This window comes from Anolis sagrei, chromosome 11, assembly GCF_037176765.1.
Source record: "Anolis sagrei isolate rAnoSag1 chromosome 11, rAnoSag1.mat, whole genome shotgun sequence".
NCBI lineage: Eukaryota > Metazoa > Chordata > Lepidosauria > Squamata > Dactyloidae > Anolis > Anolis sagrei.
In genome coordinates, this window is record NC_090031.1 from 17606573 (window position 1) to 17634482 (window position 27910).

The 27910-nt window shown below is 44.3% G+C and overlaps 1 protein-coding gene across 1 annotated transcript in view; it reads right to left on the reverse strand.

Moving 5' to 3' along the window:
* MED27 (mediator complex subunit 27) overlaps positions 1 to 27910 on the reverse strand; it is a 192560-nt gene that overhangs the window by 26549 nt on the left and 138101 nt on the right. Inside the window, exon 5 of the mRNA XM_060757149.2 lies at positions 11129 to 11236. Within this exon, the coding sequence (XP_060613132.1) occupies positions 11129 to 11236 (108 nt within the window). The remainder of the gene's footprint in view (positions 1 to 11128; positions 11237 to 27910) is intronic.

A 27910-nucleotide genomic window follows, 5' to 3' on the forward strand; every position in this document is an offset into this window, starting at 1 on the left:
CAGGATACGTTTCGTTATTCTAAAGCCATTTCAAAACAAGAGGGAGAAATTTCATTCCAACTTTTCACAAAGACTGGTTTGGCTAACAGGACAAACTCAGAGAAACAAACAACATTTTATTACAGTCTATCTGTTATAGAACTCCAATATGCAGATGATAACGTAGCCTGTGTGCATTCAGAAGCAGATCTACAACATTGATGATAGAACTCCAATATGCCAATGATAATGTAGTCTGTGCACATTCAGAAGATCTACAACATTGGTCCACTTCTGAGCACAATTTAAAGTGCTGAGAGGAGATAAGATAGCCATGTATAAATATGTGAGAGGAAGTCACAGGGAGGAGGGAGCAAGCTTGTTTTCTGCTTCCCTGGAGACTAGGACACGGAACAATGGCTTCAAATTACAAGAAAGGAGATTGCATCTCAACATGAGGAAGAACTTCTTGACTGTGAGAGCCGTTCAGCAGTGGAACTCTCTGTCCTGGAGTGTGGAGGAGGCTCCTTCTTTGGAAATTTTTAAACAGAGGCTGGATGGCCATCTGTCAGGGGTGCTTTGAATGCAATATTCCTGCTTCTTGGCAGGGGTTTGGACTGGATGGCCCATGAGGTCTCCTCCAACTCTATGATTCTAAGATCTACAACACTGATTATAGAACTCAAATATGCCAATGATAATGTAATCTGTGCGCATTCAGAAGATCTACAACATTGGTCCACTTCTGAGCACAATTAAAAGTGCTGAGAGGAGATATGATAGCCATGTATAAATATGTGAGAGGAAGTCAAAGGGAGGAAGGAGCAAGCTTGTTTTCTGCTTCCCTGGAGACTAGGACGCAAAACAATGGCTTCAAACTACAAGAAAGGAGATTCCATCTGAACATGAGGAAGAACTTCTTGACTGTGAGAGCCGTTCAGCAGTGGAACTCTCTGCCCAATTTGATGATTCTGTGATTCTCTCTACACTCTCATTAACTTGACTCTCATTAAATCATCTTTAGACAGTTACTCAGAGAAAGACTGTGAAGGGCCTCTCCCAGGAATGTAACCTTCTGAATCTTCCTGAGACGGCTCAGGCCTTTCGTTTGAGCTTAACTCAGGCCCAGGCAAACCCTCATCTCCACTGGCAACAGACCCAGGTCCACCATGAGGAACATCATCCCTATTCCTATCACGAACATCAGACACAACCACAGGCTGACTTACAATCTGTCAGGGGTGCTTTGAATGCAATATTCCTGCTTCTTGGCAGAATGGGGTTGGACTGGATGGCCCATGAGGACTCTTCCAACTCTATGATTCTATGATTCCATGATATTATTATTATTATTATTCCATTGGAATGATAAAGGAACTCTCTGCCACGAAGTACGGTGAAGGCTCCTTCTTTGGAAGCTTTTAAACAGAGGCTGGATGGCCATCTGTCAGGGGTGCTTTGAATGCAATATTCCTGCTTCTTGGCAGGGGGTTGGACTGGATGGCCAATGAGGTCTCCTCCAACTCTATGATTCTAAGATCTACAACACTGATTATAGAACTCACATATGCCAATGATAATGTAGTATGTGCGCATTCTGAAGATCTACAACATTGGTCCACAATTTAAAGTGCTGAGAGGAAATATGATAGCCAAGTATAAATATGTGAGAGGAAGTCACAGGGAGGAGGGAGCAAGCTTGTCTTCTGCTTCCCTGGAGACTAGGACACGGAGCAATGGCTTCAAACTACAAGAAAGGAGATTCCATCTGAACATGAGGAAGAACTGATGTTCGTGATGGGAATAGGGATGATGTTCCTCATGGTGGGCCTGGGTCTGTTGCCAATAGAGATGAGGGTTTGCCTGGGCCTGAGTTAAGCTCAGACGAGAGGCCTGAGCCGTCTCAGGAAGATTCAGAAGGTTACATTCCTGGGAGAGGCCCTTCACAGTCTTTCTCAGAGCAGCTGTCTGAAGATGATTTAATGAGAGTCAAGTTAATGAGAGTGTAGAGAGAATCACAGAATCATCAAATTGGGCAGAGAGTTCCTCGGGGGCCATCCAGTCCAACCCCTTCTGCCAAGAAGCAGGGAAATAACATTCAAAGCACCCCCGACATATGGCCATCCAGACTCTGTTTCAAAGCCTCCATTGAAGTAGCTTCCACCACACTCCGGGGTAGAGAGGTCCACTGCTGGACAGCTCTCACAGTCAGGAAGTTCTTCCTAATGTTCAGATGGAATCTCCTGTAATTTGAAGTCATTGTTTCATTGTGTCCTAGTCTCCAGGTCAGCAGAAGACAAGCTTGCTTCCTCCTCCCGATGACTTCCTCTCACATGGCTATCATGTCTCCTCTAAGCTTTCTCTTCTGCGGGCTAAACATGCTCAGCTCTTTAAGCCGCTCCTTATAGGGCTTGTTCTCCAGACCCTTGATCATTTGAGTCGCCCTCCTCTGGACACATTCCAGCTTAGAGTCAACATCTCCCTTCAATTGTGGTGCCCAGAATTGGACACAGTATTCCAGGTGCGGTCTGACCAAGGCAGAATAGAGAATGGGGAGCATGACTTCCATAGATCTAGACACTATGCAGGCCAAAGTCCTGTCGGCTTTTTTTGCCATAGCATCACATTGTTGGCTCATGTGATTTTTTTTTTGTCGTGTCAGGAGTGACTTGAGAGACTGCAAGTCGCTTCTGGTGTGAGATAATTGGCCGTCTGCAAGGACGTTGCCCAGGGGACGCCCAGATGTTTTGATGTTTTATCATCCTTGTGGAAGGCTTCTCTCATGTCCCCGCATGAGGAGCTGGAGCTGATAGAGGAAGCTCATCTGCCTCTCCCCGGATTTGAACCTGCGACCTGTCAGTCTCAGTCCTGCCAGCACAGGGCTTTAACCCACTGCGCCACCGGGGGCTCCGGCTCATGTGATGTTGGCTCAAGATCTTCTTGGGGTCCTCGTAGACAACAAGTTGAACATCATATTGTTGGCTCATGTTCAACTTGTTGTCTACGAGGACCCCAAGATCTTTTTCACACGTACTGCTCTCAAGCCAGGCGTCCCCCAAACGACAGGAAAGAATGGAGATTCCACCTGAACATTAGGAAGAACTTCCTGACTGTGAGAGCTGTTCAGCAGTGGAACTCTCTGCCCAAAGTGTGGTGGAGGCTCCCAACATCTCCCTTCAATCGCGGCGCCCAGTGTGATTCCAGGTGCGGTCTGACCAAGGCAGAATAGAGCATGGGGAGCATGACTTCCCTGCATCTAGACACTATAGAGGCCAAAATCCCGTTGGCTTTTTGTGCCGCCGCATCACATTCCTGGCTCGTGTTCCCCTTCCTCCCCACGAGGACTCCCGGATCTTTTTTGTAGAAAAATCATTGAATCCTTCAATTGTGGTGCCCATCATCCAGAGATGAGGCTTCCCTGTTTCGATCGGCGTCCTACGAATCCCACGTCGGTGGCCAAATGTCTACGTTTATCCTTGGGTGCCTCTCGTTTGCAATGAAACGTTCAGATCCCGGAACAAATCGGCCTCCGACACTCCTTCTGACTTTGAACCGGGCCTTGACTTGGCTCACCCAGTCCGTCAGAACAGAAAGATGCAACTCCGCTGGGATGATGATTCCTTTGCCAGGGATGGACACTCCTCACCTGTTCGTGGAACCCACCTGGGCTATGCTAATGCTTGCCTCCGTTAATGACTCTGCGTCGATATGGATGTACACACACACGAAAGGGCCGGTGTTTTCTGCCTCCCAGCGAAAGAAAGAGAGTAAGAAGGCGGCGGAGGAGGAATGATGGCGGAATCAAAGGGAAGCTTCAAAGCCGGCCCGAACTGTCTCCGGAGTCATTTCTGATCCCCGCATCCTCCCCACTTCAAAGCGGGAGGCGTCCGGGCGAAAGGGGGCCGCGCTTGCTTGGATCCCATCCCTCTAATAAAGGTTGGCACCGGCCCCGTTTGATATCGGGCGCCGGGAACGTTTTGATTCGTTTGGGCGCCTTTGAAACCGTTTCAGACGACCTTCAGGAAAAGCGGCCCGCGTGCTCCTGGCGGCCTGCGTCCCCCCTCCCCGCCTCCCCAATTCGCATGCAGAGGAGGGCCGCAAAACGGCGCGTTCAGCAGCTTTTTTTTCCCTCCTCGCGGTTACAAATGTGCGGCTTGATTGAAAGTGAAAAGTTGAAGAATAATAGACCTGCAAGAATGCATTGTTTAGCGCGCGCCCGCCTCATTCATCTGCCTTCCTTGGCAGAGAGCGCGGAGGGCCCTTGCACCGGGCTCCCGTTTTTGATTTTTCAAAACCTTGGAGAGCATTAGGAAAGCGCCAGGAATTGAATTACATGAGGCCTCTTCGGCCTCCAGCCCAAGGAATTACTGTTCGGCACTTGCGCTTGTTATTAATTTTATTCATTCCTTTCTTTCTTTTTTTTCTCTCTCCCTATGATTCAAGGGAAAGGACAAGAGGGAAAACAGAGAGACTTCGGCATTACGATGCCAGGCTCGTTAGCTTTGCAAGAACAGCCCTTTTCGGGAAGGGAAGAGCCTGCCGTACACCAGAGAAGGGACCCCGCTGACCTTCAACACCACACCCGCTTGGTAAAATCAGCAGAAGAATATATGTAGGCAAAACCGTAAAAATGGCAAACTTCAAAAACAAAGAATACTCAATGAGCTTCAAGGTAAAACAACATCCTCACTACCTCTGAGGATGCTTGCCACAGATGCAGGCGAAACATCAGGAGAGAATGCCTCTAGAACAGGGGTCACCAAACTTTTTGAACAGAGGGCCGGGTCACCGTCCCTCAAACTGTTGGAGGGCAGGATTATAATTTGAAAAAAAAAATGAATGAATTCCTATCCACACCTCAAATATCTTATTTGTAGTGCAAAAAACACTTTAAATAATACAATAATGAAAATGAAGAACTATTTTAACAAATATAAACTTAGCAGTTTAGAATAAATATAAACCTAGCAGTTTGAAAATGTGCAAATGTGAGTAGATCAATAGATACCGCTCCGGCAGGAAGGTAACGGCGCTCCATGCAGTCATGCCGGCCACATGACCTTGGAGGTTATGGACAACACCAGCTCTTCGGCTTAGAAATGGAGATGAGCAGCAGAGTCCCAGAGTTGGACATGACTGGATTTAAGGCCTCCCCCACTTCTCCTGCCTCCAGGATTCGGCGAGGCCGCATCCCGAAAGGAGGAGAGGCTGGGCCCACGGAGGCGACGGGCAAAGCAGGCCCAAGCCGCTTTGCCTGCCACCTCCCCTTCTTTGCCCGCCGCCTCCCTCCCCCTTCGCCCGCCTCTCACCCTTCTCCACAGCCCGGGGGCCGGATAGGTGCCCTCGGGGGGCTGGATCCTTCCTGCAGGCCGTAGTTTGGGGACCCCTGCTCTAGAACATGGCCATTTAGCCCGAAAAACCTACAACAACCCAGTAAAACAACCTCCTTTGGAACAACAATCCATGAAACAAGACAGCATGAAAAATCCCAATACACAAACCAGGAGCTTGCCAAAAACTTGGTGCATGAAACTAAGAACACTTGAGAGCAACGTCATTGAATTCCAACATTGGCCCGATTGAGGCAATTAATGTTAGTTTGTGGGATTAACAGAACTAAAAAACCACTGGAGAAATTGACACCAAATTTGGACACAATACACCTATCAGGCCAACGAGTGACCATCTATATAAATAAAAACGTAATGTTAGTTTGTGGGATTAACATAACTCAAAAATTACCGGGTGAATTGACACCAATTTTGGACACAAGACACCTATCAGGCCGACGAGTGACCATCTATATAAATAAAAATGTAATGTTCGTTTGTGGGATTAACATAACTCAAAAATCACCAGGCGAATTGACACCAAATTTGGACACATGACACCTATCAGGCCAACGAGTGACCATCTAAATAAATAAAAATGTAATGTTCGTTTATGCGATTAACATAACTCAAAAATCACCGGTTGAATTGACACCAAATTTGGACACAATACACCTATCAGGCCAACGAGTGACCATCTATATAAATAAAAACGTAATGTTCGTTTGTGCGATTAACGTAACTCAAAAATCACCGGGCGAATTGACACCAAATTTGGACACAATACACCTATCAGGCCAACGAGTGACCATCTATATAAATAAAAACGTAATGTTAGTTTGTGCGATTAACAGAACTCAAAAACCACTATACGAATTGACACCAAAATTGGACACAAGACACCTAACAACCCAATGCATGTCCTTCACTCAAAAAAAATTGATTTTGTCATTTGGGAGTTGTAGTTGTAGTTGCTGGGATTTATAGTTCACCTATAATCAAAGAACATTCTGAACCATTCATAAACTGGGAGGCAAAAACCTGCGAAACAGCAAGTCCGCGAAAAGCGAACCACGAAGTAGCGAGGGAACACTATATGCCACCTTCAAAGTCTGTGTCTCACAGTGCGGCTCTTTCAGACATTGGTCCCAACAAACTTCTTCATTCACGTCGAGGCCTGTATTCCATTTATCCACCCGGACCACCTTGCGGGCACCCTGTGAGGCCCAAAATGAGTGAATTTTAAAAACAAAATACAAGCAAGCTGCCAATGAATAAGTAACGAGCGCTGGTAGTGGATCCCAGAGGAAGTAATCAAGTCGAATTAAGGTTACGGCATTTCTGGGATTCAAAGACACACTTTCGCTCTCGTATAAACATCTCTAAAAATGGGGTACAACTTAGAATCATGGGAGCATATACATCTCTCTCTCTCTCTCTCTCTCTCTCTATATATATATATATATATATATACACATATATATACACACACACACATATACATATATACAGTGTTCCCTCACTTATCGCAGGGGGTTATGTTCCAGGACCACCAGTGATAAGTGAAAAACCATGAAGTAGGTCATCCAATCCAACCCCCTAAGAGATAGATAAATAAATAAATAGATAGAATCCTATACTTGGCATGAACTCTAAAGGTCATCCAATCCAACCCCCTAAGAGATAGATAAATAGATAGAATCCTATACTTGGCATGAACTCTAAAGGTCATCCAATCCAACCCCCTAAAAAGATAGATAGATGGATAGATAGATAGAATCCTATACTTGGCATGAACTCTAAAGGTCATCCAATCCAACCCCCTAAGAAATAGACACATAGATAGATAGATAGAATCCTATACTTGGCATGAACTCTAAAGGCCATCCAATCCAACCCCCTAAGAGATAGATAGATAGATAAATAGATATAGATAGATAGATAGATAAATAGATATAGATAGATAGATTTCTATACTTGGCATGAACTCTAAAGGTCATCCAATCCAACACCTAAGAGATAGATAGATGATAGATAGATAGATAGATAGATAGAATCCTATACTTGGCATGAACTCTAAAGGTCATCCAATCCAACCCCCTAAAAAGATAGATAGATGGATAGATAGATAGAATCCTATACTTGGCATGAACTCTAAAGGTCATCCAATCCAACCCCCTAAGAAATAGACAAATAGATAGATAGATAGAATCCTATACTTGGCATGAACTCTAAAGGTCATCCAATCCAACCCCCTAAGAAATAGACAAATAGATAGATAGATAGAATCCTATACTTGGCATGAACTCTAAAGGCCATCCAATTCAACCCCCTAAGAGATAGATAGATAGATAAATAGATATAGATAGATAGATAGATAAATAGATATAGATAGATAGATTTCTATACTTGGCATGAACTCTAAAGGTCATCCAATCCAACCCCCTAAGAGATAGATAGATAGATAGATAGATAGATAGATAGATAGATAGATAGATAGGATCCTATATTTGGCATGAACTCTAAAGGTCATCCAATCCAACACCTAAAAGATAGATAGATAGATAGATAGATATAGATAGATAGATTTCTATACTTGGCATGAACTCTAAAGGTCATCCAATCCAACCCCCTAAGAGATAGATAGATAGATAGAATCCTATACTTGGCATGAACTCTAAAGGTCATCCGATCCAACCCCCTAAGAGATAGATAAATAGATAAATAAATAGATAGATAGAATCCTATATTTGGCAAGAGAGATATTGACAAGCTGGAATGTGTCCAGAGGAGGTTGCATTGCAGCAGGTGGTCAGTAGTTTGCTCCTCTCCACACTCGCATGTCGAGGATTCCACTTTGTGGCCCCATTTCTGAAGGTTGGCTCTGCATCTCGTGGTGCCAGAGCGCAGTCTGTTCAGCGCCTTCCAAGTCGCCCAGTCCTCTGTGTGCCCAGGGGGGAGTCTCTTGTTTGGTATCAGCCATTGGTTGAGGTGCTGGGTTTGAGCCTGCCACTTTTGGACTCTCGCTTGCTGAGGTGTTCCAGCGAGTGTCTCTGTAGATCTTAGAAAACTATTTCTAGATTGCATGCTGGTCACAGAAGTGACCAGCATGCAAGATCTGTCAGGGGTGATTTGAATGCAATATTCCTGCTTCTTAGCAGGGGGTTGGACTGGATGGCCCATGAGGTCTCTTCCAACTCTTAGATTCTATGATTCTGTATCTTCGCATACTTTTTCTCCTGTGTCTTAGAATGGTAGGTGTATGCATTTTTGGTGGTGGTGCTGGGACGAGGGTGCATCTTACAATCCATGGCATCTTACAATCGAAGACATACGCTAGCCTTGAATTTGTGGCGGCCACTACACTCCTGAGCATGTGCCGAATGCCTTGCTCACTTCACTCGTGGGTTCCCCACGAGATCTATGGGATGCCTTTCTCCCCTTTGAGATCTATGGCATGCCTTTCTCATTCCAAAATTGAGAAGCCGGCGCTACGGAGAGGAAAGGGAGCTGAGGGACTGGGAGGTCAGAGCATAAGACAGCGCAGCGCATTCAAGGAGCGCACTCCGTTTGAGAAAAAAGAAAAGACAACCAGAATCCCATCCTCATTATAACATGGCCTATGGGTGTCAAGTGCTCATCTGCTGATAATGAACCTTATATTTTAATGGGTTGGGTAATAAGGGGGGGAGAGGAAGGGAGGGGGCCGGGCCGCTGCACGGAGCGCAAAAGGTGAGCCTCGGCGGATGCCTCCACGCAGGAAAAGCAAAGCGCACCACGAAGGCTGTCGGCTCCCATTAAGATCTCTTAAGGCGCCATATGGAGAGCGCAGAGTCGGGAGAGAAACCGGGCCTGCATTTTTCATCAAACAGGCGGGACGCGGCTGCATCCTCCACCGTTTGACAGCAAGGCCGCCCTCACATCCAGACCGTCCACCTTGTTCCCCCCTCTCGCGTTGAAACTGGAACAAGATTTCCCAACGGACGACCGGAAAAAAGAAAGAACATTCAAGGAATCCGGGCCGAGAACACTTTGAGGAAAACAAGAAGGAAAAGATCCCCTTCTGTCGATGCTAATGAGGAAACCGGGGGTCTAAGGTGATGGATTAGAAATTCAAGCCAGTCAGCAGATGTTTGGAGAAGACTGGGTGGGGGAAACAACAACAAGCAAGCAAACAAACAAACAAACAACGGGGCCTGCGTAATTGCAGCTCCAGTTTCCCCCATGCACTCTTTGCTGTCTGAATGCATAAAAAGAGCTTAACGAAGGGATACACAGCGCTCCTGCACTCTTTGGTGTCGAAATGCATAACAAGTCTAACGAAGGGATACACAGTGCTCTGGCGTTCCTTGGTGTCTGATTAATATTATTATTAGTATTATTATGTTAATTTATACCCTGCTTTATATTTCCCAAACGAGACTCAAAGCAGCTTACATTTTTATGAATGCATAAAACAGTATAAACAAAAGGATACACTGCGCTTCTGCGCTCCTTGGTGTCAAAATGCATAAAAAAGTCTAACGAAGGGATACATAGCGCTCCTGTGCTCCTTGGTGTCAAAATGCATAAGAAGTCTAACAAAGGGATACATAGTGCTCCTGCGCTCCTTGGTGTCAAAATGCATAAAAAAGTCTAACGAAGGGATACATAGCGCTCCTGCGCTCCTTGGTGTCGAAATGCATAAGAAGTCTAACGAAGGGATACATAGCGCTCCTGCGCTCCTTGGTGTCGAAATGCATAAGAAGTCTAACGAAGGAATACATAGCGCTCCTGCGCTCCTTGGTGTCGAAATGCATAAGAAGGCTAACGAAGGGTTACATAGCGCTCCTGCGCTCCTTGGTGTCAAAATGCATAATAAGTCTAACGAAGGGATACACAGCGCTCCTGCACTCCTTAGTGTCTGATTATTATTATTATTATTATTATTATTATTATTATTATTATTATTATTATGTTAATTTATACCTTTATATCTCCCAAAGGAGACTCAAAGTAGCATACATTTTAATGAATGCATAAAAAGAGTATAAGCAAAGGGATACACTGCGCTTCTGCGCTCCTTGGTGTCTGAATGCATAAAAAGAGCATAAACAAAGGGATATACCACGCTCCTGCACGCCTTGGTGTCGAAATGCATACAAAGTCTAATGAAGGAATACACAGCGCCCCTGCGCTCTTTGGTGTTGAAATGCATAACGAGTCTAACGAAGGGATACACAGCACTCCTGCGCTCCTTGGGGTCTGATGATTATTATTATTATTATTATTATTATTATTATTATTATGTTAATTTATACCCCGCTTTATCTCTACCTAAAGAGACTCAAAGTGGCTTACATTTTTATGAATGCGTAGAAACAACTATAAACTAAGTGATACACAGCGCTCATGCGCATTTTAGTATCTGAATGCATAGAAAGAGCATAACAAAGGTATGCGCTCCTTGGTGTCTGAATGCATACAAAGTATAACAAAGGGATGCACAGCGCTGATGCGCTCCTTGGTGTCTGAATGTATAAAAAGAGTATAAACGAAGGGATACACAGCACTCATGTTCACATTGGTATCTGAATGCATGGAAAGAGCATAATGATACACAATGCTCCTACGCTGCTTGGTGTCTGAATGTATAAGAAGTCTAATGAAGGGATACACAGCTCTCCTGCGCTCCTTGGTATGTAAATACATAGAAAGAGCATAACCTGCGCTGCTTGGTGTCTAAATGCATAAGAAGTCTAATGAAGGGATACACAGCGCTCATGCGCTCCTTGGTGCCCAAATATAAAGAGTGTAACGAAGGGATACACAGCTCTCACCTTGCCGTCTTCGGTGTAGACGTTCTCGTGGTAGCCCTTCACAATCGTCCTATCGATGAAGAGGCTGCGCATCACCACAATGACCTTTAATACTTTGCCTAAGGTCACCTGTCCATAAAAGAACAAGACAGGTGAAGTTTCTGCATACGAGAAAGAAGCTTAATATACATACAATTACAAACCTCACACTCATTGTATGTTTATTATTATCACTTATTGTTGTTGTCATATTATTACTATTGCTATCATAATCACTATCGTTGTCGTCGTCGTCATCATCATCATCACTCTCTTCTTCTTCTGAGTCCCAACTCTCAACATCTATGATCCAACTCCCTTGCTGTCATATTAGTACCTTTTCCTCCTCCTTCTTCCGAGTCTCAACCCTCATCATCTATAATCCAATTCCCTCATTGTCATGTTATTACCTCCTCCTCCTCCTTCTGAGGCATAACCCTCACCATCTAGGATCCAACTCCCTCATTATATTATTACTACCACCCAGCACCACCACCATCATCCTCTTCTTCTGAGGTCCAACTCTCACCATCTCGGATCCAACTCCCTCGTTGTCATATTATTATTACTACCACCACCACCACCACCACCATCATGCTCTTTTCTTCTGGGGACCAACCCTCACCATCTTGGATCCAACTCCCTCGTTGTCAGATTATTATTATTACTATTACTACTACTACTACTACCATCATCATCATCATCATCATCATCATCTTTGTCTTCTGAGGCACAACCCTCACCATCTATGACCCAATTCCCTTGCTGTCATATTATCTTCTTCTTCTGAGTCCCAACCCTCACCATCTATGATCCAACTCCCTCGTTGTCATACTATTATCTCCTCCTCCTTCTGAGGCAGAACCCTCACCATCTAGGATCCAACTCTCTTGTTGTCATATTATTACTATTACTACTACCCCCTCCTCCTCCTCCTTCATCATATTGTCTTCTGAGGCACAACCCCCACCATCTATTATCCAATTCCCCTTCTGTCATATTATTACTATTAACTGCTATCATCATCATCTTCTTCTGAGTCCCAACCCTCACCATCTATGATCCAACTCCCTCGTTGTCATATTATTATCTCGTCCTCCTCCTCCTTCTTCTGAGGCACAACCGTCACCATCTAGGATCCAACTCTCTTGTTCTCTTATTATTACTATTACTACTATTATCGCCATCATTATTATCATCATATTCGTCTTCTGAGGCACAACCCTCACCATCTATGATCCAATTCCCCTTGTGTCATATTATTACTATTACTACTATTATCATCTTCTTCTTCTGAGTCCCAACCCTCACCATCTATGATCCAACTCCCTCGTTGTCATATTATTATCTCGTCTTCCTCCTCCTTCTTCTGAGGCACAACCGTCACCATGTAGGATCCAACTCTCTTGTTCTCTTATTATTACTATTACTACGATTATCATCATCATTATCATCACATTCGTCTTCTGAGGCACAACCTTCACCATCTACAATCCAATTCCCTTTCTGTCATATTATCTTCTTCTTCTTCTGAGTCCCAACCCTCACCATCTATGATCCAACTCCCTCGTTGTCATATTATTATCTCCTTCTCCTCCTCCTTCTTCTGAGGCACAACCGTCACCATCTAGGATTCAACTCTCTTGTTCTCTTACTATTATTATTACTACTACTATTATCATATTCGTCTTCTGAGGCACAACCTTCACCATCTACGATTCAACTCTCTTGTTCTCTTACTATTACTATTACTACTATTATCATTGTCGTCTTCTGAGGCACAACCGTCACCATCTATGATTCAACTCCCTTGTTCTCTTACTATTACTATTACTACTATTATCATCATCATCATTATCATCATATTCGTCTTCTAAGGCACAACCCTCACCATCTATGATCCAACTCCCTCATCATATTATTATCTCCTCCTCTTCCTCCTTCTCCTTCTTCTGAGGCACAACCCTCACCATCTAGGATCCAACTTTCTTGTTGTCATATTATTACTATTACTACCATCATCATTATCATCACCATCATCACATTCTTCTTCTGAGGCACAGACTTCACCAGCTACGATGCAATTCCCCTTCTGTCATATTATTACTATTACTACTATCTTTTTCTTCTTTTTCTGAGACCCATCCCTCACCATCTATGATCCAACTCCTTCCGTCAATGGCTTGACAGACACATAGCGCTTGGCTTGTTTCAAAAATATTTCGCCTGCAGGAGATGTGCCAACTCGACCTTGATGCAGAATATTTTTTCCCCGAATTCAAATCAATACGCGGACAAGGTCACTCTAAAATTCAATTAATATGAATGGGGCAGGAGCCGTCCTTTGAGCGCCAAATGGAACGGCTCCCAGGTAAGACATGCAGGCGGCCCCCTTCGCCTCCCTCCGAAAACCCGCCTTGTTTTGAAAACACTGCAAACAGTTGGCAAGCAAAGCCTCTGGCTGTTTTCGAAAGGACAAAAATGTGAGGATAGGAAGGGGGAAAAAAAGAATTTGCATCGTCCTTAAATCTTTCCTTGACAAAAGACTGAATAATGATGCTACAAAAATCCCCCAAGAACTCCTGGATTGAAAGAGTAAGTGATGCCCCCCCCCCCCAAATAATTAGCCATTCCACCTGAATTAATGAGGTCCAATTGTAAAACATCGAGTAGACCTGAAGGGGGACGCACGAGATCCGTTTTAAATTCCTCGATGCCCGCATGAAATTTTGAAGAGCCAGGATCAAATATTTAGGAAGCGCTCCTGCATACAACTGGGGAAGGAGTCTCATTCTTGCTTTCGAGTTACACTCCGTTTATTCGCATCCGTCTGGTCACAAGCGAAGAAAGACTTGGGCTCTTGACCCCCGTTTTGCACAAGGGCAAGGCAGCCATTCCTCGCTTTCCTAGGTTACGGAACGTGGACACATACATGCATTTAAGGAGCCACCTGGCCTCGTCATTAGTTAGCACTATCTTTGGGGCTGTTCTTCTCCTTCCTCCATGTTCTTCATACACCTCCCTCCCTCTTTCCTTCTTTTCCCTCATTCACCCCTTTTTCTTTCTTCCCTCCCTTATTTCATTCCTTTTATTCCCTTCCTTTCACTTACCATCTTTCTTTCCCTTTCCTCCCCTCATATCTTTCCCCCTTTCTCTTCCTTTATTTTTCTTTCCCCCACCCCCTTTCTTCTTTTCCTCTTTCTTTCCTTCCTTCATTTCTCCCTCCCTCCTTCCCTTCTCCTTCCCTTCTTTTCCTTTCTTTCCTTCCTTCCTTCACTTCTCCCACCCTTTTCTCTCTCTCCCTCCCTTCCCTTCTCCCTCCCTTCTTTTCCTCCTCCCTCCCTCCCTTACCTTCTCCCTTCCTTCTTTTCCTTTCTTTCCTTCCTTCCCTTCTCCCTCCCTTCTTTTCCTCTTGCTTTCCTTCCTTCACTTCTCCCTCCCTTCTTTTCTCTTCCTCCCTCCCTTTTCTCTCCCTTCTCTCTTCCTTCTTTTCCCTTCCTTCCTTCCTTCTTTCCTTCACTTCTCCCTCCCACCCTTTCCTTCTCCCTCCCTTATTTTCCTCTTTCCTCCCTCCCTCCCTTCTATTCCCTCCCTCCCTACTTTACCTTCTCCCTTCCTTCTTTCCCTCCTCCCTCCCTTCCCCCTCCCTACTTTTCCTCTTTCTTTCTTTCCTTCCTTCCCTTCTCCCTCCTTCCCTTCTTTCCCCCTCCCTCCCTTTCTTCACATCTCCCTCCCTCCCTTCTTTTCCTTTTGCTTTCCATCCTTCACTTCTCCCTCCGTCCTTTTCTCTACCTCCCTCCCTTCTCTCTCCCTTCTTTTCCTTTCTTTCTTTCCTTCCTTCCTTCACTTCTCCCTCCCTCCTTTCCCCTCCCTCCCTTATCTTCTCCCTTCCTTCTTTTCCTTTCTTTCCTTCCTTTTCCCTCCCTTCTCCCTCCCTCCCTTTCCTCTTTCTTTCCTTTCTTCACTTCTCCCTCCCTTCTTTTCTCTCCCTCCCTCCCTTCTCTCCCTTCTTTTCCTTCCTTTCCTTCCTTCCTTCCTTCACTTCTCCCTCCCACCCTTTCCTTCTCCCTCTTTTTCCTCTTTCCTCCCTCCCTCTCTCCCTACTTTACCTTCTCCCTTCCTTCTTTTCCTTTCTTTCGTTCCTTCCCTTCTCCCTCCCTTCGTCTCCCTACTTTTCCTCTTTCTTTCTTTCTTTCTTTCTTTCTTTCCTTCCCTTCTCCCTCCTTCTCTTCTTTCCCCCTTGCCCTTCCTTCACATCTCTCTCTCTCTTCTTTTCCTCTTTCTTTCCCTTCTTCGCTTCTCCCTGCTTTTCTCTCCCTTTCCTTCTCCCTCCCTTCCCTTTTCCCTCCCTTCTTTTCCTCCTTCCTTCCTTCCTTCCTTCCTTCCTTCCTTCCTTCCTTCCTTCCTCCCTCCCTCCCTCCCTCCTTCCCTCCCTCCCTTCTTTTCCCTCCTTCCCTTCTTTTCCCTCCCTTCCCTTCTCCATCAGGAGAAAATGTCAGAAGAGGAGAAGGTAAAGAATAAGAAGGAAGAGAAGGAGAAGAAGGATAGGATGTAGAATAAGGAGGAGTAGAAGAAGGAGAAAAGGAAAGAGGAGAAAGAAAAGAAGGAGAAGGAAGAGAAAGAGGAGGAAGAGGAGGAGGAAATGAAGGAGGAGGAGGAGGAGGAGGAGGAGGAAAAGGAGGAGAAGGAAAGGTTGTTCTTATTGTTGTTGTTGAGTGTGGGATGAGTCACTGTTGCCTAAAGCCAGACAATCTCTCTGTTCTTCTGGAAGTAGGTAAGTCCTGGATGATCCAATCGAGACCCAAGACCGCTTTCAAAAGCAGTGGAAGTTACTTCCTGAGAGAGGATGCTATAAATCTCAGACTAAACTCTGAGACACACTGGCACAGTTGCACTCGAGGGAAAGTGTTCACTCTGACAGCGTTCAAGACGGTTGTGCGCCGGAAGGGATGCTCCACAATCCACTGGTTTCAATGGCAGGGAAACCAGGTTTGTGCCTCCCTCTGGCAAGAAAGCGTTGAAAGGCCGGATGGGGAAGGAAGACTCTTGCGTTGCTCCCACGTTAGTGGGCCTTCATGAAGCACCACAATCGGGACGCAACTTGAGGCAATGTTTTCGCATTCAGCCTCAGAAAGTTGCTGACGGGACGGAACAGGCGGAAAAACAAATCCCCAAGTTCCAGATTGAAGACGAAGGAACTGTTTGATGGTTGAAAAACAAGCTTCCTGTCATTCCTGTCTCTTCATTGAGGCGATTATTTCCGATTAGTGTGCGTTTCTTGCTACGCTCTAAATGAAGGCGAATCGGCCTTCATTCACCTGAGGAGACGCGATACACAAAGGGCTTCGTATTCCTTTATGAAATCATTCATACTCTGACCTATATCCAAAGATATAGGGCGTACCTAGAGAATAGGATTTCTCTCCAAAGATAAAGGACTTCTATCCAAAGACATAGGATTTATATCAATATATCTATCTATCTATCTATCTATCTATCTATCTATTGGGTTTCTATCCAAACAAATAGGACTTCTATCCAAACATATAGGACATTTCCAAAGATATAGGGATTCCATCAAAGATATAGGACTTCTATCCAAACATATAGGACATTTCCAAAGATATAGTGATTCTATCAAAGATATAGGACTTCTATCTAAACATATAGGACTTCTATCCAAACATATAGGACATGTCCAAAGATATAGGGTTTCTATCCAAACATATAGGACTTCTACCAAACATATAGGACATTTCCAAAGATATAGGGATTCCATCAAAGATATAGGACTTCTATCCAAAGATATAGGGTTTCTATCCAAACATATAGGACATTTCCAAAGATATATGGATTCCATCAAAGATATAGGACTTCTATCCAAACATATAGGACATTTCTAAAGATATAGTGATTCTATCAAAGATATAGGACTTCTATCTAAACATATAGGACTTCTATCCAAACATATAGGACATGTCCAAAGATATAGGGTTTCTATCCAAACATATAGGACTTCTACCAAACATATAGGACATTTCCAAAGATATAGGGATTCCATCAAAGATATAGGACTTCTATCCAAACATATAGGGCTTCTATCCAAACATATAGGACATTTCCAAAGATATAGGGATTCCATCAAAGATATAGGACTTCTATCCAAACATACAGGACTTCTATCCAAACATATAGGACTTCTATCCAAACATATAGGACATTTCCAAAGATATAGGACTTCTATCCAAACATATAGGACTTCTATCCAAACATATAGGACATTTCCAAAGATATATGGATTCCATCAAAGATATAGGACTTCTATCCAAACATATAGGACATTTCCAATACAATAAAAATATCCAAACATATAGGACATTTCCAATACTATAAAATATATTAGACTACGATCCAAAGATACAGGACTTCTATGCAAACTTATAATACTTCTATCCAAACATATAGGACATTTCTAAAGAGATAGGGTTTCCACCAAAGATACAGGACTTCTATCCAAAGATATAGGTATTCTATCCAAACACATGGGACATTTCCAAAGATATAGGGTTTTTATCCAAAGATATAGGACTTCTATCCAAAGATATAGGACATTTCCAAAGATATAGAGTTTCTATCCAAAGATATAGGAGTTTTATCCAAAGATATAGGACATTTCCATAGATATAGAGTTTCTATCCGAAGATATAGGAGTTTTATCCAAAAATATAGGACATTTCCAAACACACAGAGTTTCTATCCAAAGATATAGGTCTACTATGAAAAAATATTAGACTGCTATCCAGAGATATAGGGTTTCCATCAAAGATCTAGGACTTCTATCCAAAGATATGGGAGGAAGGATATATAGACTGCCAAACAGTGCAAACTACAACTCTCATCATCTCATACCATTGAGTCAGGGCAATGAAGGAGCCTCAATTTGACAGTGTAGAGCCAACCTATGTTTCTTATATAAAGTTTAAAATGGTCATTTTATTGACGTTACCAAGAAAAGGCCCTTGGAAACTACAACTCCTGTGATTCCGAAGCATGGAGCCACAGGCGCCAGACGTCCCTTGCTCTCCGAATAACTATTCTCTGCCAAGAGTGTGAATGCTACACTTTGCCTTCCCTTCTAATGAGGCCTGTTTGTAAATAGCACGAGAGCGATGCAATTAAGCCATTAGAGGCTAAACAAACAAGTATGCTAATTAGGTTCCTGACGAGGATGTTTTGCAACGGAGAGCCTGGAATTTACCTTTCATTAATCTCACCTAATTGCGATGCCGGCGCACTTAAAAAGTCAACACCAAACGGAGGGCTTTCAATAAATTTCCGGATATTAAGAACGGAGTTTGGTAAATGCCTCCCTCTGAGCCCCTTTGACAACAAGAGGAAGGCGCTGTTAGGAGGAGGTGAAATGGGCAAAAAGTCACATTTGTGATTTCGTTCTACCTGTCCTGATCAGAACCAAAGCGCCCTTTGTTCTTCGCTTCCCTTTCGACGATGGTCTGCCACAAAACAAGACAGGAAAATTACGGCCATTTTCAGGATGAAATGCAATTATATTTTTGCTGCAGATATATCCCTGTCAGGCTTGCGCTTGTCAGGAACCACATCTCGAGACCGATGACAATTTTAATTTACACGTGGAATTCTTTCCCTGGGAGACGACCCCGCAAGTTGGACACGGAGGTCCCGCTGTCTCTTGCATGGATCGCATCAAAGTCAGAGGGCCTAACAAGGAGAGAGGTGAGGAAGTGCAACCAAAGCACTAATTATAACATGCGGCTGCTCAGGATAAATGGGGCTGTTGATTAAGGCCGAGGAGGAGGCTGCCTGTATCCATCTGCCTAGGGCACACGTGTCAAACAAAAGACCCACGGGCCAAATCCATCCCACCATGTCCTTTTCTGTGGCTCTAGTCCAATTTATGGGGGTTCGAAGATGCCTGTATCCACCTGCCTAGAGCACATGTGTCAAATGAAAGGCCTGCGGGCCACATCCATCCCAGCATGTCCCTCCTCCAGATGCTGGGCTCCAGCTCCAACTTATGGGGGTTAGAAGATGCCTGTATCCATCTGCCTAGAGCAAGACCCACGGGCCAAATCCACCCCATGTCCTTTTCTGTGGCTCTCCTCCAGATGCCAGACTCCAACTTATAGGGGTTAGAAGATGCCTGTACCCATATGCCTAGAGTACATGTTTCAAATGCAAGGTCCATGGGCCAAATCCATTCCACCATGTCCTTCTCTGTGGCTCTCGTCCAATTTATGGGGGTTCGAAGCTGCCTGTATCCAGGTGCCTAGAACACACGTGTCAAATGAAAGACCCGCGGGCCACATCCGTCCGGCCATGTCCCTCCTCCAGATGCTGGGCTCTAACTCCAACTTATGGGGGTTAGAAGATGCCTGTATCCATTTGCCTAGAGCAAGACCCATGGGCCAAATCCACCCCATGTCCTTTTCTGTGGCTCTCCTCCAGATGCCAGACTCCAACTTATGGGGGTTAGAAGATGCCTGTATCCATCTGCCTAGAGCAAGACCCACAGGCCAAATCCACCCCATGTCCTTTTCTGTGGCTCTCCTCCAGATGCCAGACTCCAACTTATGGGGGTTAGAAGATGCCTGTATCCAACTTATGGGGGTTAGAAGATGCCTGCATCCATCTGCCTAGATTACACGTGTCAAATGCAAGACTGCAGGCCAAATCCATCCCACCATGTCCTTCTCTGTGGCTCTCGTCCAATTTATGGGGGTTCGAAGACGCCTGTATCCACCTGCCTAGAGCACACGTGTCAAATAAAAGGCCCGCAGGCCACATCCGTCCTGCCATGTCCCTCCTCCAGATGTTGGGCTGCAACTCCAACTTATGGGGGTTAGAAGATTCCTGTATCCATCTGCCTAGAGCTAGACCCACCGGCCAAATCCACCCCATGTCCTTTTCTGTGGCTCCTCCAGGTGCCAGACTCCAACTTATGGGGGTTAGAAGATGCCTGTATCCATCTGTCTAGAGTACACGTGTCAAATGCAAGGCTGCGGGCCAAATCCATCCCAGCATGTCCTTCTCTGTGGCTCTCGTCCAATTTATGGGGGTTCGAAGATGCCTGTATCCAGCTGCCTAGAGCACACGTGTCAAATGAAAGGCCCGCGGGCCACATCCGTCCCGCCATGTCCCTCCTCCAGATGTTGGGCTCCAACTCCAACTTATGGGGGTTAGAAGATGCCTGTATCCATCTGCCTAGAGCAAGACCCATGGGCCAAATCCACCCCATGTCCTTTTCTGTGGCTCTCCTCCAGATGCCAGACTCCAACTTATGGGGGTTAGAAGATGCCTGTATCCATCTGCCTAGAGCAAGACCCACGGGCCAAATCCACCCCATGTCCTTTTCTGTGGCTCTCCTCCAGATGCCAGACTCCAACTTATGGGGGTTAGAAGATACCTGAATCCATCTGTACACGTGTCAAATGCAAGGTCACGGGCCAAATCCATCCCACCATGTCCTTTTCTGTGGCTCTCGTCCAATTTATGGGGTTTCGAAGATGCCTGTATCCACCCTAGAGCATATGTGTCAAACAAAAGGCCTGTGGGTCACATCCGTCCCACCATGTCCCTCCTCCAGATGTCGGGCTCCAACTCCAACTTATGGGGGTTAGAAGATGCCTGCATCCATCTGCCTAGCCAAATCCATCCCTTGTTCTTTTCTGTGGTTCTCCTCCAGATGCCGGACTACAACTTATGGGGGTTCGAAGATGTCTGTGCCCATCTGCCTAGAGCACATGTGTCACAACACAAAGCCAGCAGGCTAAATCCCATCCTGCCATGACCTTTTATGTGGACCTCCTCCAGATTCCAACTTATAGAGGTTAGAAGGCGTCACACTAAACTCCTGGAAAGATTCCATCAGCATTGCCTCTGAAAAATCCTGCAAATCTCTTGGGAAGACAGGCGGGGAAATGTCAGCATGCTAGAAGAAGCAAAGACCACCAGCATTGAAGCAATGGTCCTCCGACATCAACTCCACTGGACCAACCACGCCTAAGTAAGTAAGGCCCCAAACCAATGTCCCCAGTTGATATTAAACAATCTTCTGAAAATGAAGGCTCCACCGGCGAGAAGGTCTCTGTGCATATAAGTCATAATAAAGATAGTGGGAAATGACTTTGATAGGAATCCTGTTTGATCAACCTTATCGTGATAGGCAGAGAAGTGGAGACGATGACACCGGAGCTCTTTGTTTCAAGAATGTATGTGTCACCTTTCAATCATATATCCTTCCAGGATGACTTATAAATAAAATACAACATGGAATACATGATTAAATAATAACGACGAAAGCGAAAGGCGCAGGTAAAAATACATGAAGGACGGAAGGTGTAACCAACGGATATATATATGAGGGCAAAATATCACCCTGGGGGTGGTGTCGCTGACTGGGGTTCGTGGCGGCAAATATTTCAAGGGGGAAATGGAAGGAATGTTCAATCATAATAGTTATGATCATTGCCTACCCAGTCAGTTGTTAACTATGCATTTTAAACTCACATCCTGTATTTACAGTATTTTAATGCATGTATTTCATAGAAATATGTTATAATATATGTCTTTTACGTATGTTTTATCATGAAGTGTTTTAACTATGTTGTGCCCTGTCTTGAGCCGCAGGAAGAGTTGAGCAAGAAATAAAATTATTATTATTATTAGGAACACAACAAGATGAGTTCACAGCAAACAAGGTCACTCTACTGGATGTTGTATTGGATCACACATCAGACACTTCTCAAGTGTCTAGGACTGTGGGATGTATCGGCAAATAATGTGCCCATATCCCAGTAAGGTGGCCTTCTGGAGCTGACAGGTGGGGATTTTGTCAGCGTCGATTGTGGTTAAGTGCAGGCTTGGTCTTTAGGCACTGCACCCAGTGTGCCGATCACCACTGGGACCCTCTTGACTGGCTTGTGCCAGAGTCTTTGCAGTTCGATCTTTAAATCCTCGTATCATGTAAGCTTTTCCAGTTGATTCTCTTCAATCCTGCTGTCACCTGGGATTGCCACATCGACAATCCATACTTGGTTTTTTAACACGATTGTGAGGTCAGGAGTCTCGTGCTCCAGAACTCTGTCTGTCTGAATCCGGAAGTCCCAGAGGAGTTTGGCATGTTCATTCTCTGTAACTTTTCCTGGCTTGTGATCCCACCAGGTCTTTGTCGCAGGCAGACGGTATTTGTGGCACAAGTTCCAATGAATCATCTCAGCGACGGTGTTATGCCTCTGCTTGTAGTCTGTCTGTGCAATCTTCTTGCAGCAGCTGAGGATGTGATCTATTTTTTCATCTGCTTCCTTGCAGAGTCTACACCTGGGATCTGTATTATTATTATTATTATTATTATTGTTATTATTATTATTATTAACTAGCTTGGGGACCCGGCGCTGCCCGGGTTATTTGAGAAAGGAATTGTGTATCAAGGTTGGTCTTTATAAGTTATTTATATGGCTCGCAGTGGTCTCAGGAAGTTAGTGAAGGTACTGCAAGTGCCATCATCTGTGGTCCATCCTCTTCAAAACTGCACCAGGATGGAGAGTGGGTCATGGGGGCTCTGTGTGCCAAGTTTGGTCTTGATCAGTCATTGGATGAGGGTTGCAGTGGTCTCAGAAAGTGAGTTGAAGTACTGCAAGTCCCACCATCCATAGTCTGTTCTCTCCCAAACCTCACCAGAATGTTCAGTTGGCCATGGGGGCTCTCTGTGCCAAGTGTGGTCTTTATTGGTATTTTGATGAGTGTCGCTGTGGTCTCAGGAAGTGAGTGAAGTTACTGCAAGTTCCATCATCCATCTCCAAATTCTTCCAAACCGCACCAGGATGTAGAGTGGGTCATGCGGGCTCTCAGTGTGAATTGTGGTCCTGATCCATCATTTTTGGCAGTTGTATTGGTCTTAGGAAGGGAGTGCAGGTATTGCAAATCCCATCATCCATGGTGCATCCTCCTCCAAACCGCACCAGGATGTAGAGTGCGTCATGGAGACTCAGTGTGCCAAGTTTGGTCTTTTTCGATAATTGGTTGAGGGTTGCAGTGGTCTCAGGAACTGAACAAAGGTACTGCAAGTCCCATAATCCATGGTCCATCCTCGGCCAAACCACACTAGGATGTAAAGTGGGTCATGAGAGTTCTGTTTGCCAAGTTTGGTCAGTCATTGGATGAGGTTCACAGCGGTCTCAGAAAGTGAGTGATAGGACTGCAAGTCCCATCATCCATGGTCCATCCTCCTCCAAACTGCAGTAGGATGTATAGTGGGTCATGGGGGCTCTGTGCGCCAAGTTTGGTCTTTATTGGTAATTGGATGAATGTTGCTGTGGTCTCAGGAAGTGAGTGAAGGTACTGCAAGTCCCATCATCCATGGTCCATCCTCCTCCAAACAGCACCAGGATGTAGAGTGGGTCTTACGGGCTCTGTGGGCCAAGTTTGGTCTTGATCAGTCATTGAATGAGGTTCACAGCGGTCTCAGAAAGTGAGTGATGGTACTGCTAGTCCCATCATCCATGGTCCATCCCCCTCCAAACTGCAGTAGGATGTAGAGTGGGTCTTGTGGGCTCTGTGTGCCAAGTTTGGTCTGTATTGGTAATTTTCTGACACAGCCTCAGCCCTTTTTCTCTCCTCTCTTGTCACCTCAGAATCTTGGAACTTTCAGGCTGGCCAATCAGAGACCATATGCAAATAGTATCACAGTGGCAGCCAATCAGAAAGCTGGCACATACACCGTTCTATGCCCGCCGCGCTTCCGCCAGCCGCATACAAACACTGACTTTTATTATATACATAGATAATATTTGAAACACAATAAGATGAGTCCACAGCAAACAAAATAATAATAATAATAATAATAATAATAATAATAATAATCATATATTATTATTATTATTATTATTATTATTATTATTATTTATACAATGCTTTTCTTGCTCCAAAAGAGAGACTGAAATTGGCTCACAATAAACCCAATGCAGTACAATTTTAAACCTACAAATATATGAATATTTTTCATGGGCGGATGCCTAAGTAATAAATCAATAAGGCTGGGTTGGGATTAAACTGCTATCCAAAACTAGCCAATGGAGTTTGAGAATAAAGGGCTTTCCATTATTTATATGCCATGTAAAATCGCCTAATGAGGCACAATTACGGCGTATAAATCTGGAAATAACAGAGGAAGCGGAGTGTCGAGAGAAAACCGGCACCACAAACAAGGGCAGCCTGGCAACTGTTCCGAACCGACCCGAACCCTTCGGAATTGGGTTTGTTTGGCTTGCTTGCCTTCTCTCGGCAGTTACAACTGTATGCGAAGGTGGAAACGGAGGCTGAAGCCGGCACGCCCCTTGCTTTGGCAATAAGGGGATACGCAGTTTGGAATGTCAAGTAGATAATCAATGAGAGAAAGGGACCATCGAGACTCTTGCACATGGTCTCCCTGCTGCCTCTTTGGCCCGTTCCAAATACCTGCCCCTGAATTATTGTCAAGAACAAACATGATTTCATATATGTGTTGTCGAAAGCTTTCATGGCCGGAATCACTGGGCTGCTGTGAGTTTTCTGGGCTGCCTAGCTTTGTCCCAGTAGCATTCTCTCCTGACATTTTGCCCACATCTGTGGCAGGCACAGAGGTTGTGAGGTCTGTTGAAAATGAGGCAACTAGACTATGTGTGTCTGTGTGTATATCTGTGGAATGATATCCAGAGTGGGAGAAAGAACTTTTGTCTGTTAGTGGCAAGTGTGAAAGTTGCAATTGGCAACCTTGAGTGTTTGAGGACCAGGACATCCGTAGGGTGACCAAGGAGCTTGTTGATAAAGCTATTGTCCTCCCAATCCTGATCTATTTCTTTCTTTCTTTCTTTCTTTCTTTCTTTATTCACGACATTTATATGCCGCCCTTCTCACCCCAAAGGGGACTCAGAGAGGCTTACAAGTAAAAAGTAAATAGTAGCCATCCCCTGCCACGCCTTGCTGTGGCCCAGTCTGGTGATCTGGAAAAGTAACGAGAAAGTGTTGGTTTCTAATATATATAATTTCTTTCTGCTTGTGGGTAAACAGTATTTCTTGCTGTTTCTTTGTCAATGTTGATGTGGAGATTGTCTGGTTTGCCTGCTCTGGAACATGCAATATATAATTGTCCTTCTTTAGGGGTCCCTTTCAAATCTATGATACTATATCTGTGTGTGTATCATATCTATCTATATCTATGGCTTTATGGTTCTCTGTCAGGAGGGCTCTGATTATGTTTTCTTGCGCTGGTGAAGGGAGTTGGACTGGATGGCCTTAAGTATTTTCTGTTGGTCAAGGGGGTCCTGTGTGGGAAGTTTGCCCCAGTTCTGTCATTCAGAATGGTCTTTGATTGTAGGTGAACTATAAATCCCAGTAACTACAACTCTCAAATGTCAAGGTCTATTTTCCCCCAAACTCCATCTGTGTTCATATTTGGGCATATGGAATATTCGTGCCAATTTTGGTCCAGATCCAACATTGTTTGAGTCCACTGTGCTCTCTGGATGTAGGTGAACTACAACTCCCAAACTCAAGGTCAATGCCCACCAAACCCAGTGTTTTCTGTTGGTCATGGGAGTTCTGTGTGCCAAGTTTGGCTCAATTCCATTGTTGATGTAGTTCAGAATGCTCTTTGATTGTAGGTGAACTATAAATCCCAGTAACTACAACTCTCAAATGTCAAGGTCTATTTTCCCCCAAACTCCACCTGTGTTCATATTTGGGCATATGGAATATTCGTGCCAATTTTGGTCCAGATCCAACATTGTTTGAGTCCACTGTGCTCTCTGGATGTAGGTGAACTACAACTCCCAAACTCAAGGTCAATGCCCAACAAACCCAGTGTTTTCTGTTGGTCATGGGAGTTCTGTGTGCCAAGTTTGGCTCAATTCCATTGTTGATGTAGTTCAGAATGCTCTTTGATTGTAGGTGAACTATAAATCCCAGCAACTACAACTCCCAAATGACAAAATCATAATTTTGTTGCCAAATTTAGTGTGATTCCGTTCATTGGTTCTTTTGTTTTTAAGGAACTCATTATGCACAGAGCATTTTTATATATATAGAAGATCGTATTACAACATTATATTTATTATTTATTTATTTACGACATTTATATGCCGCCCTTCTCACCCCGAAGGGGACCCAGAGCGGCTTACAATATATATTTTCATACAATATATTATATTATCAGCATAGTACAATATCAGTATTATATATTACTATATTGCACTATACCATTATACTGTAATATTATTAGTAATATTACATTTAATATAAAATATATAATTATAATATCATATTAGTAGTATTATATTGTATTACATTATAATATTATCAATATTATATGTATATACAATATATTATACTATATTATATTTTATATTATATTATATTATATTATATTATATTATATTATATTATATTATATTATAAGCACAGTGCAGGAGACAAGATGGAACTGCCTTCCTGGCCCCTCTCTTCACTCCGATCTCAGAGCAGCGGTTGGTGCTAAGGGGGGGGGGGGTCCCAACTGATGACACTGGAGGCAAGATGGAACTCCCTTCATTGCCCCTCTCTTCATGATCTACGCCTGCAAAACGTGGACTGTCTACAGACGGCATATGCAACTCCTGGAATGATTCCATCAGTGTTGCCTCTGAAAAATCCTGCAAATCTCTTGGGAAGACAAGCGTATGAACGTCAGCGAGCTGGAAGAAGCAAAGACTACCAGCATTGAAGCGATGGTCCTCCACCATCAACTCCGCTGGACCGGCCACATTGTCTGGATGCCTGACCACCGTCTCCCAAAGCAGTTGCTGTACTCTGAACTTAAGAACAGAAAAAGGAATGTTGGTGGACAGGAAAAGAGATTGAAAGATGGACTCAAAGCCAACCTTAAAATCTCTGGCATAGACACTGAGAACTGGGAAGCCCTGGCCCTTGAGTGCTCCAATTGGAGGTCAGCTGTGACCAGCAGTGCTGCAGAATTTGAAGAGGCACGAATGGAGGGTGGAAGAGAGAAACGTGCCAAGAGAAAGGCACATCAAGCCAACCCTGACCAGGACCGTCTTCCACCTGGAAACCTGTGCCCTCACTGTGGGAGAAGATGCAGATCAAGAATAGGGCTACAGACCCACCGCCAGGACACTGAACTTGGGGGACAATCCTACTCGGACAACGAGGGATCATCTAAAAGCACCACTACTACTACTACTAATAATAATCTCAATATATATTGTGGCGCAGCTGGTTGGGAGTCAGCTGTATTCAAATCACTACTGATCGAAAGATCATGAGTTCAAAGCTAGCCTGGGTCGGAGTAAGCTCGTGACCATTTGTCTAGTTTGCTGTCTACCTTTGCAGCCCGAAAGACAATTTCATCTGTCAGGTAGGAAATTTAGGTACCACTTATGCGGGGAGACTAATTTAACTAATTTACGACATCATTAATAATAATAATAATAATCATCATCATCATCATCTATATAAATAAAAATGTAATGTTCGTTTGTGGTATTCACAGAACTCAAAAACCACTGGGGGAATTGGCACCAAATTTGGACACGATACACCTAACAACCCAATTTATGTCCTTCACTCAAACATTTTTGTCATTTGGGAGTTGTAGTTGCTGGGATTTATAGTTCACTTACAATCACAGAGCACTCTGAACCCCTCCAACGGTGGAATTGAACCAAAGTTGGCACACAGTTCTCCCATGACCAACAG